The 17,089-nt window shown below is 30.9% G+C and overlaps 3 protein-coding genes across 4 annotated transcripts; all 3 read left to right on the forward strand.

Annotated features, from left to right (window-relative positions):
- The first annotated feature begins 4,220 nt into the window (after positions 1–4,220).
- LOC114425728 lies at positions 4,221–8,128 on the forward strand. 2 transcript variants are annotated; one of them, XM_028392679.1, is made up of 3 exons: positions 4,221–4,715; positions 5,843–6,078; positions 6,962–8,128. In XM_028392679.1, exons 2-3 carry the CDS (start codon positions 5,845–5,847, stop codon positions 7,628–7,630), a joined length of 903 nt encoding a protein of 300 aa, XP_028248480.1. In that variant the 5' UTR covers positions 4,221–4,715; positions 5,843–5,844; the 3' UTR covers positions 7,631–8,128. The 2 variants fall into 2 exon arrangements, with proteins under 2 accessions (XP_028248480.1, XP_028248481.1); XM_028392680.1 differs by lacking the exon at positions 4,221–4,715 and adding an exon at positions 4,775–4,916.
- Positions 8,129–11,471: 3,343 nt separating this feature from the next.
- On the forward strand, positions 11,472–12,227 carry LOC114367675 (TMV resistance protein N-like). Its single transcript, XM_028324868.1, has one exon. It carries the CDS (start codon positions 11,572–11,574, stop codon positions 12,133–12,135), a length of 564 nt encoding a protein of 187 aa, XP_028180669.1. The 5' UTR covers positions 11,472–11,571; the 3' UTR covers positions 12,136–12,227.
- A 1,079-nt stretch (positions 12,228–13,306) lies between these two features.
- Positions 13,307–16,872, forward strand: LOC114367764 (disease resistance-like protein DSC1). The gene is made up of 5 exons (XM_028324956.1): positions 13,307–13,311; positions 13,895–14,993; positions 15,103–15,235; positions 15,299–15,462; positions 15,543–16,872. The coding sequence occupies exons 1-5, from the start codon at positions 13,307–13,309 to the stop codon at positions 16,728–16,730; spliced, it is 2,589 nt and encodes an 862-aa protein (XP_028180757.1). The 3' UTR covers positions 16,731–16,872.
- The last annotated feature ends 217 nt before the right edge of the window (positions 16,873–17,089 follow it).

The raw sequence follows: 17,089 nt of genomic DNA on the forward strand, positions 1-17,089 counted from the left end.
CCAAAACATGGATGCAAATGTCTCATCCTTTTTAAGGTGTTGATTAGCTTCTTAAATAAATTTTGATATGATTTATAATTTTGATTGAATAAAAATAAATCAATGATCAAATATTAATCAGCGATATTGAGCAACTTTTTTTAAAAAATAAAATTAGCCTACACTTTGTCGTTTTGAAGCTTTCTTTATAATTTAGCAGAATTGCCTTTTTTTTTTTAACAGTTGAAATCAAATATAAGTACTAAACGATTGACAACAATTCAAACACATTCTAAGTTAGATCTTCTTCGTATCTTATAATGTTTATTTAAGTTTAAAACAAACTTTTAACATAAATTTTTTATTAAAATTATTATGATCTCTTTTAAAATTTATTCACCAAACGTTTTGAAGCCTAAAATTATTATCAAATCTTCTTTTTTAATCTTAAATAGTATATATGATTCAAGCTTTTTATCTTATGGAAAAGATAAGAAAAAAGAAATACAACCATTTGTTATTATTAGAATAATATGAAAATATAAAAAAAGAATCATATGAAGATAAGAAAAAAAATGTTAATAAAGGAAGAAAATGAAAAGATTGATTTACTTTTTAATAGATAGAAAGACATAAATGATCGAGGCGTTTCTTTTTAAGAAAAATGTTGAACTTTCCTTATATACAAATATTATTTATTAACTCTTCAAAAATATTAATAATTATTAAGTAATTAATATTTTTTTTAATTTTAAACATATTGTTAATAAATAAACACATTTTTTTGTAGCTAACTTACTTAGAAGGCACACTTTAAGGAATATTGTTGATGACAGTAGTCTAAAATTTGTTGCGTTCACATAAAAAAATGATTTATTTAATGAAAGAAGTTGTTTAATTTCATTTGTGTGCAGAGTTTTTTTGAATCAATCATAATTACGTACTACAAACGAGATTAATAATTAATCTCGGACAAAATATAAAAAAAGGAACGCTTTAATTAATTTCTTGTCTTACCCTAATAACCTGGAGTGTCATTTTAAAAAGTATTGTCGATTCGATTGCAATTAAAGTAACATATGACAGAAGATATAACAAATAAATTAATAAATCATCAATCAATACCTTTGACTGATTTAATCATCTGAAATTTTAAAAACATTCAAATAGATGACCTTAGTTATGTTGAAAGGCATGGGTTTGGCCCCGATTTTAATTCAACACAAGGAAGACCAACAACAACTAAAAGAAAATGAGTTAGGATGTCAGCTATATTAAAAGTACATCCGTTTTACATGTATTGATAATTTACTCTGATTAAATAGTATTTAATAAAATTAAAATATTATTATATTTAGATTAAATTATGTTTATCTAATAAGAGTACATGCAAGAAAAAATTAATGAAAATTGAGATTTGATTAAACATCAACAGCTTTTGAAAAAAAGAAAAACAATTAAACCATTGATAGAAACAGAATAGTATCTAGTGTAGCCAATGATCTATCAACTACCCCAGGTAATATATGATGTACTTTCCTCCATATGAACTATTATCCATTTTTAGTTTCTTTTATTTGTTTCTTTGAATTATAATTATTTATTTATTTCGAAGGTTAAGAATTAAGATAATATTATTTTTAGTCGTGTTTCTATTTTTATTTAATTCCTAAATACTTTTGCTCAATTATCGTAAATGAAAATAATAATAGAAACTATATTAGAAAGTTAATAATTTTTAATAATTTATTTTTTTATAATTATTAATACTCTTACAATAATATATTCTCTATTAAATTAAAAAATATAACTTAAGACATTTTATATTTTTATTATTTCTAATTTAATTTTATCATGCAAGGAAGGATTGATGGAGTATATAGATATGGTATATTTCTGCAATAGGCAACAGGAATTCAAACTCAAACAAATAAGTCCCATATTAATGCAAAAATGTACTATGGCACGCGTGTGCATTGTTTTGTGTGCAATTTGTGAAAGCAATTGTTGCATTAAGGCCCCGGCATAAAACTAGAAGGCAAAGTTACCAAGAGGATTTGGATAGGAGCTAAAAAACAAAACAGGACAGACTGGCATGTCCACACCTATGTATGATGAAATGAAAATGTTTGAATTGCAAAATCTATGCATTGCTTAATGATCAGAAGCACACATGGATCTGTGTGGCCATTATTTTTCCGGATCAGAATTTTGGAATCTTGAAGACTTTTGGATTTGTTTTTCATTTTGGATCCTATTAATCAGTATTTAGACACTCCATAAAAAGATTGATTAATTTTTATTATTAATTACATTTAAATCACATTAAATCATGGGGAGATATGTTCATGATTAAAATATGCAACTGTGTCAAATATGCAGAGTGTTTTGTTGTTTATACTATTATTATAAGTCTTATTCTACTAGAATAAAATTGTTTTCTTTGAAAAAATAATACCTAGAGAAAATGGTTGGTGAGATGTGTTGTAACAATATTTTTTTATTAAAAATCATCCAATTCTTTTCTTTAACCAATAATTTAGAGACTTTTATTAACATTGTCCTTTATAATTTTTTAAGTTCCTACAAAGAGCTACTTTGCTCTTGAACTATGAGGGAAAATTATCCATTGGTTGGGAAGTTTCTCATCCTTCCATCATAATTCTTTATGTTTTCTGCAATTATTACAGACAACTCATTAAGAGAGGCTTCAAGTTTCTGTCACTTTAATATTTATTTATTTAATTACTTAATAAGGTTCCTTAGCATGCTCACCTATTTTTTCTCTTAAATATGTATGTGTAAGGGAAAGGGGGGGAGGAAAGCACCAAAAGAGTGAAGATGGGACACAACTGACGTGGGAACATCTATTGGTTGCACCACAGATCATGCTTTCTTTTTCTAGTTCATACATAAAAATTATTTCCTTAAACTAACACATAAAAGTCATCAAAGCCTTTTCCATTTTCAAACAAATTACTATTGTTTTCCTCTTATTCACTAGGAGGAAATTCAATAGAATAATTGAAATCCACAACTTTTTTTTAAGGTTGACGCTGAAAAACAAAACTGCTTTTCCAAGAGAATCAATTTGAATTGCCATGCACTTCATATCAACAAAAAAATGAAACCTAGGCAATATATATATATAACAAGGTATATTTTTCTTCCCTTTTTAAGGGTAAAATATATTTTTATTTTCTTAAAATATCTCTAAAATTGAATTTTGGACCCTATAAAAGTTTAATATTTTTTGGTTAAATAAGAAACACATTTTTAATTATTGATAAGACTACCAAGAGGAGGTCGAATTCAGTTGTGAGCAGAGAGTGTGTTGTTATAAATCTCTAATACCTATTTTTATTTTTATAGATAAAAAAATTATTGATGAGACTAAAATCATGTTTTTGTTTATGAATAATATATTAAATTTTTATAAAAACAAAATTCTAATTTCAAGATATTGTAAGGGGCTAACTATATTTTATCCCTTTTTATTGATGAGAAGGATCTTTCATCTGAAGCAAAGGAAACTTTTTTATGGTTGAAAAATCTGGTCAATTTTATTTTTTTCGTAGTTTGAGAATAGGCATATGCAAGATCCTTGACCCTCACAAGAAAACAATAGAGCATGTGTATGGCCCCCCTCTCCATGGAAGCAGTCATTATCAATTTAAAATCCCAAGCCAATGGAACTTATTTACTGCAGCAAAGAGAAATTCACTACTACACAAATGGAATCCCAATGACCACCTGAACTGAAAAAAAATTGACACACTCTGGTGAAATCTCAAACACAACAGATCTCTAGATATTGTTCTGCATGTACGGAAAGGAATAATCAAATCTTAATCGTTGAATATCCAAAAACAAGCAATTTTTTTAAAAAGGGAAGAGAAAGAAAGAAAGAGGGTGGTATGGTAGGTCCTATAGGAAAGAAGCACTAACTTTCATTGTTCATGCATATCTTGATTAAGTCCTGCAAGACTTTGTTTGGAATATCTTGTTCACCGGCCTACATTGGCTCATGTTTAGGAGTGTCATTTGTTTTATTATTATATGCTACTTTGTGGTCCCCACTGCCCTATCCTTTCCCACATTACAGTGAACTTACAAATATACAAAAACACATTAAATTTTTTGGTTTAATATAAGACTAGTATGAGCTGTAACAACCCACACCAATTGATCCATGTGTTTGATGTTACAAAATACATTAAATTAAAGTATATGTTCACAAATACAAAAAATATTTATATAATCATATTATAACATCCCCTTCCCTCTTCTCTCTCTCAAAATCATTCAAGCAGTCACACACATATACAGACACATTGCAGCTCCAGCTTTTCCCTTGCTTCCCTCTCTCACACAGCCTGTCATGCCTAATTATTAACCCTGTGATTCTCTTGTTTTAAAATTTGAGCCGGTTGTTTTGTTGTTTGTGTCTAACTAAAGGGTTGAACAAGAACAAACAACCAAGAGTTTTTGATGATGTTTCTATGAGCTTTCTCCAAATTCCTTCTTGAAGTGCACTATCTTGGATTGATCCTTCCTTTAACTTTCCTTTTCCAACCATGACTCAACGAGAGCCATAGAGAATTGGCCACTTGTTTTGTTAGAATTGGTTTTATATTAGTGAAACTAACCTATGGGAAAAAATGCTGGCATGAGGGAGGAAGATGCTCAATGAACTTCATCACAGAAAGCTGCAATTTTGGTACTTCTTACAACAGGTGATCTTTTACATCAACTTTAAAGTAGGCATATCAAGTTCTAATGATAAAAGTATTTTTGTTTTCTTAATTTTTTTTTTCTTTGGTGTGGAGTCTCCAAACAAATATGGTGAGAAGGTGTTGCAGTTCTCAGATTTAATGCTTCTTATGCATATCATCAACTGAGAAAATTGAAGGCCTTTTCTGATTGCTCTGGAAGTGGTATTCATGTCCATCCATGGTGATGCATCAAAAAGTTTAAAGAATAACATAAAAAGAGAAAAAAACTTGTTGACGTGTTCATGTCCATGACATTTAAGCTCCTTGTGTTTGTGTGAATGGTGTAGTCTTTTAATTTTCTTGAATTATTTTCTGAGTCTCTATTTCTGTTTTTGAGATTTGAGCTTCATTGGATAAAAAAAACAATTCAGTTTTTTTTGTCTTACCTTTATTTTCCTTTTCTTTTCATAGAGCCTAGCTTTATAAGGAACAATTTGAAATGAACACTTTTCTGTGCCTAATTTCTTAGAATAATAAATCAAGATCAATGATATGGGCCTGACCTTATTGCTAGCGATGCTTTAATTTCATCCCACACAGACAGACCCACATAAATGCCTACACCTAATGTTCATTATTTCATTCTTCTTCAGCATAATGGCAATGCTTGTTTACACTTTTGAACCTTTCTATAAGCAAATTCTCTGTCCCCTCTGTACTTTTGGTTAGTAAAGTTTCCCCTGTTTTGACAAATTTATTCAAACATTAAACTAGTACCTTTGAAATATATGGCTCTATATCTATGCACCTAAAAAGGAAGCAACAGAATCTTGCAATTTAATGTTTGCACATGATATAAAGCTTATATTATGACTAGTTCTTTGGGATTTCGATATTCCATATATGAATTCGCTAATTTCTTCACTTCCAAAGGAATTAATTATGGTATGATTACCTGTTAAACATTGCTTCTATTAGTATTTGATGTTTCCTGAGATTATTAACATTAGAGACAGATAAAAGAAATTATATGTTTCATTCATTTTTCTGTTGAGCATAAGCATAATAAAAGTCATTTTTTCAATTGCTGATGCATTACTCAACACTCACTAGGCACTGAACTTAAAAAGTATTAATTTATTTTACAGGCATGGGAACTAAAATTGAATATTCCATAAATCTTCTAGCATCCTCAGTAGACAGCAACAACATTGTGGGTGGTGTGGATGTCTGGGAGCATTATCAGAACAAAGTAGAGACTAACAAACATTGTAGTATTGGAGTGAATAAATTGCAAGATCCCATGGATAGGATGCTCGACAGAAACAACATAGAGTCCATCAAAAAGACAATGCAGATGCATGAGGAAATCTTCAAACACCAGGTATCACATCACATCCATGCTGCAAGATTTATCTTCTCATATTAACAATACAAAGTTCAGGTTGCAATTCACTTTATACCAGAAAGGTTGACATAGGGTGGATCAAAAGGCTTGCTTTGGTTCTAAATTCATGTTCTTTCCTGATTGAATGTGTGGAAATAACACATTAGTGTCCCACATTGGTTGAATTAATGAATTTGGGTCAATTGGTTACAATCCTAAAAAGTTAAGTGTTGATTGGTTTAAGAAAATACTTTTTTTAAATATAAAAGTGTTACCTAATTTTACTTTTTCTATTTTCTAAAATTTACAAATGAAACACTAAATTTTTTTTTGTTTACTTTTTATTGTGTTCACTATATCATGTATGAACTCTTTTTAAAAACCAAATACCACCCACACTCCAAAAACCCAGCAGAATGGGAAGCGAAGTACTTGTCCCTCTTTTCTATACACTGGGGCTTTATCCGAGTTTTGCCGAGGGAGAACCCTTTTTTCACGGACATGTGATTTCAATCCAACAGAATGAGAGACTTTCACCTTTTTAAGGACACGGTACAATAAATTGCTAGTAATGTACAATCATTATTCTTTTGACTGTGACCATGCTGATGTCAAAATCAATGTAATAAAATGTCCTACATTCTGTTACATCTGTACTGTATCCATGGCCAAACAATTTCAATAATTCTATAAGCCTTACTAATTATTTATTCAAAATTCCTAATACACACCATATGCAACATTATTTTGTCGATTTTGTGGAGATCTCTTTTCACATCCCAATGATATATTTTTATCGTGTGAAAAAGGACAATATGGCATGCTGAAATTTGAAGCTATTACTAGTTGGCAATTAATTATTGGTGTTTGGAATTTGTAGGTGAGGGAACTACACCGGGTATACAGTGTTCAAAAGATGCTGATGGATAACCTAAGAAAGGAAACTAAACAAAAGAAATTTTGGACCCCTATGAATGGCATAGACATAAGCCATTCTCATTTCCTTCAACAACAACAACAAACTACTACTACTACACTAATTTCATATGGGCCTGATTTCCATGTTCGAAGTTTGAGAGAGGACTTATGCTCAAAGGAAAGGAGTGGAAGCTGTTCTGGAGAGAACATAAAGAGGAAAATTGGTTTTGACCTAGAAAGGCCTGCTGAGAGAGACATCTTTGGTGGATCTGATCAGCATGAGGCAGGACCTAGCTCCTACACTGCCCTTGAGAGATGTAAAATAAGCAGCAGCAGCAACAATGATGGATTTGATGAAGAAATGGAAGTGGATTTGACTTTAAGCATAGGAGGAGGAAGTCAAGTTAATAAGAAGAATAGTAGTTGTTGTAAGAAACCTTATCTGCTTCCATTAGGGTGCTCAAACTCACCCAATGGGAAGACCAGGGAGCTAAATTCTTCTGTCTCTTTCCAATCAGATAGGGTGGGAGATTGCAGTGACCCCACCACTCCTATCAGCAGCTCAAGTGTGACATTTGATCAAGAGAGAAAGGGGCCACATTGGCTTTCTCAAGGTTTAAAGCTTAAATAAGAGAGAATTTCACTGCAACAAAAAAATTAAGTTTTCTGATAAAGATTAATTATCAACAAAATTAATGGATATTTCATATCAATGACATGTTATAAGAAAAAAAAAAACTTAAATAGGAAAGAGAGTTTTAACTTTTTTATTGTATGATGATGTATCCTTCCTTTCTCAACTCTACATGGGCCACTGAATTTTTATGGTTCAAGTGTTCAGATTCTTAGACTAGATTTTTTTTTTTTTACTTAATTCCAATAAATGGATAACTTAAACTCCCACTTCTGAGTGTCCCTTTCTGTAAATAGGTAGAGTGAGTTTGATGTGCTTCTTAGTTCTTAAGTTACTTTCTTGTCCTACATATTATTTTCAAACCTAAATGCTATTCATTGTAAAAGGAGAACCTAGTACTACTTGGCACTATATGTGAATTTAAGTATACAAGGAGTGGCCTTTGTCAAAAGACTACATCAAATCAAAATTGTTGAGGTTCCTTTTTGGCCCAAATTCTCTTGCTTTGAAAATGATGTTATTCTGAACCTTATTTTGGAAATAAAAATAAATGCACCACCACCAAGTAGGATAAGAGAATCACATGGCAAGTGGCTACATCTAAAAAATGGATATCAACATCATTCCTTTACATATTATGGAAAATATTTTCAGTCTTGCATGTAATCCTATTAAAAATAAAATCTCAAAATCATGGCACTTAATATGTATAGTTATTTTTTTCTATTTTAAAAAAACAATGACAAAAATAAGAAAAAAAATGTCAAATGATATATGAGGTGTAAATAGTACAGCAGTACTGAAAATTTGCTCCTAGATTGTGTCCCTTGTTTCAAAATATATAAATTTTGACAAAATCCACTATTGTGTGCCCAGAATCAGTTGTATCTTTAATGTGGTAATGGGGTTGTTACTGATTCATTTGTACACTCTCAAATGCAAGTTGTTTGAGATGAAATATTAAACTCCTTAGTCCTTTCTGAGCAAAAGATTTTGAACACTTGCTAATTGATGGGACCTCATGACCCTAGATAATGTTAGACAATTTCTTGTCTGCTAGACTTTGGCCTCGTGTCTTTTCTTCATAAGCCTAACTACACGACAACCCGCAAATACTAATGTGTTCCCAACATTTTATAGAATTTTGGGATCAGTTTTTTTCCATCGAAAAAATTCTTCAAATGTGGGTTTATTTTAAAGTGGACGTGTACGGATCTATAATTTTAAATTTCAATACATGAAAATGACAATGAATGCAATCAATGATAATTATATCCTTACTTTTACTTGCTTGTTTCAAATGGGTCTCATGCTGTTATCCACTAAGATTGACTTAGTGACCGGGAATTTTTGAATAATTTGCATGGGTTATATTAATTGAGTTCTAAATTCTAATCTCAATACTTCTATTTGTATATATAAAAAAAATAATTAATTCTAGTGTTTTTTTTCACCTTGAATTCTCAGGTGATGTTATATATTGTTAATTAAAAATATTTATACAATCAATTAGAATTCATTTTAAATGACTTTTAAAATAATTATTACAAATATTAAGTATTTCACCATACTGATAGTATAAAAGACCATTACTTTATTGGTGTATTTTAATTAAATTCTTTTATTTTTGGGCAAGAAATGAATCTGCAAAATTTCTCCACATAATTGTCAAATTTTGGATCGACTATATCGTACAAAACAAAATAAATGAAAAACTTAAAAATAAAGGATTCAGCACCCAAAACACTCAATTAGTATTTAAATTTCTCATGCCATTATGGAAATAGTAAACTCCCACAATACCATAATGTCGTCATAAGCCAAAAGTCGTTAGTAAATTCGCAAGTCATATAATTATTTGTATGTTCCAACTAAATGATAGTTCATTCTGAGTGTACTGCCCCACATATTGTTTGTGGACATCTAACAATAATTACGTTTGACATGTAAGCTATTGTCAAGAATAGTAGAATGTTCCCACATAAACATCTTGTTTTTCCAATTTTCTTAATTAGTCTTAGGAGTCATATAAAGTGACAGTATATGAAGCCTGCGTCTAAGATAGAAACCGAGCAATACAGCCAAATAAGGTGCACATAGTATGATATCAGACTCTGAAGCACGCTTTCATTTCAACATCTAAAAACAAAGAGAAATATTTTATAAACGCAAGTTGCGAGGAGGGCACGCACCAAACGGTGACACATACAAGTTGGAGGCCATGCACCTTCATGTACAACTAAATCAAAATCAAAATTATATACAATTTTTATCCCACTGTATAAATTACTAGCTCGGCAACTCAAGGGTGGAGCTACTTCTAAGCTCAGGCAATTTTTTTTTAGTTTCTCTTCAGTTTACACGCAATGCTTTTTAGAATATATTAGAGAATAGTGTTTTAAGCCACTGACATTATATTTTCCACACAAAATATAATGTTGTATTAATTACTGTACAAATTGTTGTACATGTATTATTTCTTGAGATGACAAAAAAAAAACTGAGCGTTGAGGATTCAAATCCAAATTTAACATGAATATTTAGTTGTAACAGATAAGTAATGAGTATGAGACTGAATTCATGTCCAGCTATTACTATGTCATTATACAAAGACATACACAAGTCTCAGACACATACTGTCAAAAGATTAATGATAAAAAAAAAATTGATTTGTGGCTGCAGGATGGCCATCAAATAGAATTATATCCTCCTTCCCTACTACTACATTTTATCCATTATACTTCTCTTCACTAGTACCTGCAAGAATTTGGCAACAGTCTCTGCAGCAAGTAAAGCCATATTCTAAATTTACTATTCACTTGATTGATCCTCTTGAAGAGCATGAAGGGCTATGGACTCTGACAACCTTCATGTGTTACCGCTCGCATAAATCATGCCCTTTGATTACCCTGAAAAGGACATTTTCACCAAGAAAAGAAAAAATGGGAACTGCTGAATGGATTATTAGTTTGAATAATCCCTCAAATAATTCTTCTGCTAAATCTTTATATCAGAGCATATCAGATGATGATTTAATTTCACGGCCAACCTTAAAAATAACAAAATGATAAGATTAACAAATAAATCAGCATCTTAAATAAATGAAATTTACTTTTACGTACAAAAATTATACAATCCATTGTCTTCTCTACTAGTATAATAATACGCAGCAAGATATTTCAGTTTATGTTGTTATTTTGTTTTCTTTTCTCACAATTCACAAATTATATTTTTCTTTTCATTTTAATGTCTTGAGTAAAGGCCAACACATGCACATAAATTTTTAAAATACTATTAATTTGACAATGGACACGCTTTATGATTTTTTATGAAGAGAAGCACATTTACAAATCGAATGAAATAAAAAGATATTAATGTGTGCATTCACGTGGAGTTCAAACCCAAATCAAGGAGCGTTACCACCTAAGCTATCGAGAGCCGTTAGCACCTAAGCTAGTGAGAACCGTTAGCAGAAAGACATAAAGAACTAGGCATCTGATGTTGTTTTTTATGGCATTGTAATTTATGATTGATAGATAAGGACAAAAAATCACAGACCAAACACGCGGCGGCTATTGCTAAGACCGATATAGAAAGACAATGAAATTGCTTCTTAAACTGTAAGACCAGCAGGAACATGCATGAGCAAGAGTTCACTGCTTCGATCACCATCATTTCCATTGATCACTAATTCTTTTTCGGTAGATATGAAACCTTTCTCCTTCCTCATTTCAACTTGTTGTAGATGTAGAGTTTCTGTTTTATAAGCTCTATGATTTTTCAACTTCATTTCTAACTTTGTTTTTCTTTTTCCTTTACAGTTACTTTATGTATTCGGGTTGCAGAGACAAATTAAGAAAGATCCAGTCTGCGCTTGTTCCATTAATCTAACACCATATATACTTTGTCTCTTGAGTTATTTCGGAAATTGATTCAATATGCTTGACTTCTTTGTCCCTTGTTTATTTCTTTGTGCAATGTTTTTCTTTGTCTCTCGGTTATTTCCAAAACTGAAGGGTGTAGAGGTAAAGCCCATGTCAAAAAATAACGCTTCTCAAACAAAGTATGATGTTTTTGTTAGCTTCAGGGGCGTTGACATCCGTCGTGGGTTTCTAAGCCATTTGATTGGCACTTTTAAAAGTAAGCAAATAAATGCCTTTGTAGATGATAAGCTTGAGAGGGGTGAAGAAATATGGCCATCACTTATTGAAGCAATTCAAGGATCATCCATTTCGTTGATCATATTCTCACCAGACTATGCTTCTTCGCGTTGGTGTTTAGAAGAACTTGTGACAATACTTGAATGCAAAGAGAAGTATGGACAAATTGTAATCCCCATTTTTTACCATATAGAACCTACAGATGTACGACATCAACGGGGAAGTTACGAAAATGCATTTGCTGAGCATGTAAAAAAATATAAGAGCAAGGTGCAAATTTGGAGACATGCTATGAATAAATCTGTTGACCTATCAGGAATTGAGTCATCGAAATTTCAGTAAGGTCCCTAGACCCTTAAATGTTCAATTCTAGCTCTATATTGTTTATATGCTTATTTTTACAACGTAGTTGCTTAATTTGAAAAAGGATGTATCCTTTATTTGTATCGTAGAAATAGTAATAAGTTCACGAGTTTAACAATCATCCATTATTTTACACTGTAAATCAATAAAAAAAAGTATGATATATTTAACTTTAAAGTAATTTTTTATATAAAAAATTAACAAATTTATTATATTGGATGATTTCTAATTGAGTAAAAATATTTACACTATTAATAAATATAGACTTTTGTTCTACCTAAGTTCACAAATATCAAATTCATTCATATAGTTGATTGTTATTATATAAATAATTATAATAAAATATGTTATAAAATATTAATGTAAGTAAAAGTAAAATTTTTATTTTTATTACCATCAATTTATTTAAATTTTTTTACTTAACTATAGAAAGAATAAGTTATAATAATATAATATTTTGAAAAAAATCCAATTATAAATATATGAACGAATAATATAATATATAATTTATACTAATAGTATATAGATTTTAAAATCTCATTAAAAAAGCTTTAAAATATAATAATTAGGAGAATAAAAATGTGAAAGAAAACGAGATGAGTGTTTGATGAGAAAAAAATATGGAGAGGACTAACACTATTACACATGTAACCTTTAATAACATTTTTTTTCTTACATTGAGTAAAAATGTTGTTAAAAACTTTTTACAACATTTAAAAAATGTCATCAAATATAATTAAGTGTTACTAATATATTTTCATGATATTTTATCAAATATTGTGTATAGTCCATGTCTCTAAAACCCTTTTATATTTGAAGACATTTTTTAAATGTTGTCATCAAAAGTTTTTAGTAATATTTTTACTAAGTGTTAGATAAAAAAATGTTGTTAAAGATCATATGTGTAATAGTGTAATTAGGTGTTTGTTTTAAAATATAACAATTAGATAGATTTTTTTAGAGAAACATAAGCTTATTAAGCTATTAGTTATGCATATATAATTTTAGCCAATGCTACTATGCTAGAATTGTCACGGGAGCAACCATTCTTTGTTATTGAATTTAATTTAGGTTATATTTAGATAAACTTCTTACTTATAAGAGAATAATTAAAAGAGTATTGATATTCATCTATTTCATTTTGGAGTGGATGGGGTGAAAATAAAAAAGAGATAGAGAGAAAAAAAATGGTAGAGAGAAATTGATAGAAATGATAGGTGATGTGATGAAAAATAAGAGAGTGATAGAAAGAAAAATGACATAGAAGTGGAATGTTACAAAGTATATGTATGATAAGTATTATCCTAATCAAAATAAAAAGGTAAAGTTAATTAAAGCTTCTTCCCTAATTTAAAATGATCTTATCATAACTTCAAATCAACTTTTGAAAAAAATAAATAAATGAAAGAGCTTCTATAAACTAATTAGCACATACTATTAATTTTAACTTTGGGAGAAACTTAATTCCATTAATTTTATCTTCTTAGAGAGTGTGTTTGATGCATCATTTTTTTACTTTACCTTTCCTTTAAGGAGAAGTTGGGCTATACAATTTTTATAAAAAAAAACTCTTAAAAGTATGGAACTTATTTTTTCATAGAATAAAATTTGAAAAAATAGCTTTTAATTAAGTTAATAGGGAAGCTTATTTTTATAGCCTATATGGAGCTTATTCATGTAATCCCCTCTTCGAATCCCAACTCAACCAAAAAACACACTTCCTCTCTCTGTCATGTAGGGATGATGATGAGCTACTTAAAGAAATTGTCAAACTTGTGCTGAAAAGGTTGGGTAAACACCTGGTTGACTCAAAGGGACTTGTTGGAATTGACAAAAAAATTGCAGATATAGAATCATTGATACGCAAAGAGTCAAAAGATACTCGTCTTATTGGAATTTGGGGTATGGGCGGTATCGGAAAGACAACCCTCCCACAAGAAGTATTTAACAAACTACAGTCTGAATATCAAGGTTCTTATTTTTTAGCCAATGAAAGAGAACAATCAAGCAAAGATGGAATAATTTCTTTGAAGAAAGAAATTTTTACTGAACTATTAGGACATGTTGTGAAAATTGACACTCCAAATTCATTGCCCAATGATACCATTCGTCGTATGAAGGTTCTTATTGTTCTTGATGATGTGAATGATTCAGATCACCTAGAAAAATTACTGGGAACTCTTGATCATTTTGGAGCAGGTAGTAGAATACTTATAACAACTAGAGATGAGCAAGTGCTTAATGCTAACAAAGCTGATGAGATATACCGTCTTAGAGAATTCAATTTTGATAAAGCATTTGAACTTTTCAAATTGAATGCCTTTAACCAAAGTGATAATCAAAGTGAGTATGATGAGTTATCACAAAGGGTGGTCAATTATGCCAAAGGCATTCCATTAGTTCTTAAAGTTTTGGCTCGTCTTCTTCGTGGAAAAAATAAGGAAGTATGGGAAAGTGAGCTTGACAAGCTTGAAAAAATGCCTCTTCGAGAAGTTTGTGACATAATGAAACTGAGTTATGTTGATCTGGATCGCAAAGAACAACAGATTTTTCTAGATCTTGCATGTTTCTTTCTTAGATCACAAACAAAGATAACGATAGACTATCTAAATTCTCTGTTGAAAGATAGTGAAAGTGACAATTCAGTGGTTGTTGGGTTAGAAAGGCTGAAAGATAAAGCACTTATAACTTTCTTGGAGAATAATTTTATATCTATACATGATAGTTTACAAGAAATGGCTTGTGAGATTGTTCGTCAAGAGTCTACTGGAGACCCTGGAAGTCGTAGTCGCTTGTGGGATCTCGATGACATATATGAAGCATTGAAAAATTACAAGGTTAAAGCCTAAATAAATATAAAATCTTCTCAATAACAAATAATTTTTTTTGTGAAAATGTGGTTTTTATAATGTTTAAATTATTTTTTTTCTTCTATGTTGATCACAGGGTAATGAGGCCATTAGAAGCATACTACTTCACTTGCCAACAACTAAGAAGGAAAATTTAAGCCCTCGCTTATTTGCTAAGATGAACAGACTACGATTTCTGGAAGTTTCTGTAGAAGATAATTATGACTGCTTGGATCAACTTCATATTCTTGGTACCAACCTCTGCTGGCCCAAGCAGCAAAAGACTCGGATTGTTGATATTCTTGCTAAAGGGCTTAAATTTTTGGCAACTGAACTTAGATTTCTTAGTTGGAAGAGTTACTCTGGAAAATCCTTACCAGAGATTTTTTCTACTGAAAAACTTGTGATATTGAAATTACCATACAGTGGAATGGAAAAACTTTGGCTTGGAGTGAAGGTAAATATGTGTCTCATCAGCTGTTATAATTTATGTTAATTTCAGTAACTTAGATTTGTGATATCTTCATTTTATTCCAGAATCTAGTGAATTTGAAAGAACTTGACCTCAGGTGCTCCAAGAAGTTAAAGGAACTACCAGATATATCAAAAGCCACAAATCTTGAAGTAATACTTCTCCGGGGTTGTTCTATGTTGACTAATGTGCATCCATCTATTTTCTCCCTGCCCAAACTTGAAAGATTGAACCTTTCTGATTGCGAGTCCCTTAACATACTAACAAGCAATTCCCATTTACGCAGCCTCAGTTATCTCGACCTTGATTTTTGCAAGAATCTTAAGAAATTCTCAGTGGTATCAAAGAATATGAAAGAACTGAGATTAGGATGCACAAAGGTGAAAGCACTTCCCTCATCATTTGGGCATCAAAGCAAGCTTAAATTGCTACATCTTAAAGGAAGTGCCATTAAGAGGTTACCTTCATCCTTCAATAATCTTACACAACTGCTACATCTGGAGCTAAGCAATTGCAGCAAGCTTGAAACAATAGAAGAGCTTCCCCCATTCCTCGAAACTCTAAATGCCCAATATTGCACTTGTCTTCAAACTCTTCCAGAGCTTCCCAAATTGCTTAAAACTTTAAATGTCAAAGAATGCAAATCGCTTCAGAGTCTACCAGAGCTTTCCCCGTCGCTAGAAATTCTAAATGCAAGAGACTGCGAATCATTGATGACTGTATTGTTTCCTTCAACGGCGGTTGAACAATTAAAGGAAAATAGGAAACAGGTTATGTTCTGGAATTGCTTGAACTTGGATGAACATTCTCTAGTGGCTATTGGGTTGAATGCACAAATCAACATGATGAAATTCGCAAACCACCACCTATCTACACCAAATCGTGAGCATGTTGAAAATTACAATGATTCTTTTCAAGTTGTTTACATGTATCCAGGAAGCAGTGTTCCAGGGTGGTTGGAGTACAAGACAAGAAATTATCATATAACTATTGATCTCTCTTCTGCTCCACCTTCCCCGCAGAGGAGCTTCGTCTTCTGCTTCGTCCTTGGTGAGTTCCAACGGACAGACATAATTAGAACACTTGAATTTAGCATCACTATGAATGAGGGTGAAGGTAAAGAGGACAGTGTCAGCATGTACATAGATTATTTGGGTTGGTCATCAATTGAATCAGATCACGTGTGTGTGATGTACGACCAAAGATGTTCTGAATTCCTCTGGTGTCAGCCCCATAAGGACCTTGGCATATAACAATTTCATTCAACAAATGCATGGAATTTCGTGACTCAATGTATCACATTCATCAAACAAATGGAATCAGGTTGTGCTTCATATTAAGATGAAATCTTAGATTAAGGCTGTGTTTGGCAGCCGAAGTTTTTTTATTAATTTAGCCAGAATTCTACTGTTAGAAATAGTAATTTGCTATGTTTGGTATGCAAATACAACTTTTTAAAAAGCATTCAAATGAAACAGCATTGATCTCATGTGTTTCCAGGAATGCTTTTGGTCCATCTTTTAATTTTATACTAATAAAATTTTACAAATCAATCTTTAATTTGAGTGAATTAATCCGTATGTTTTGTACTAAAAAATAATGCTAATTAATC

Source organism: Glycine soja, chromosome 9 (genome assembly GCF_004193775.1).
Source record: "Glycine soja cultivar W05 chromosome 9, ASM419377v2, whole genome shotgun sequence".
NCBI classification, from domain to species: domain Eukaryota; kingdom Viridiplantae; phylum Streptophyta; class Magnoliopsida; order Fabales; family Fabaceae; genus Glycine; species Glycine soja.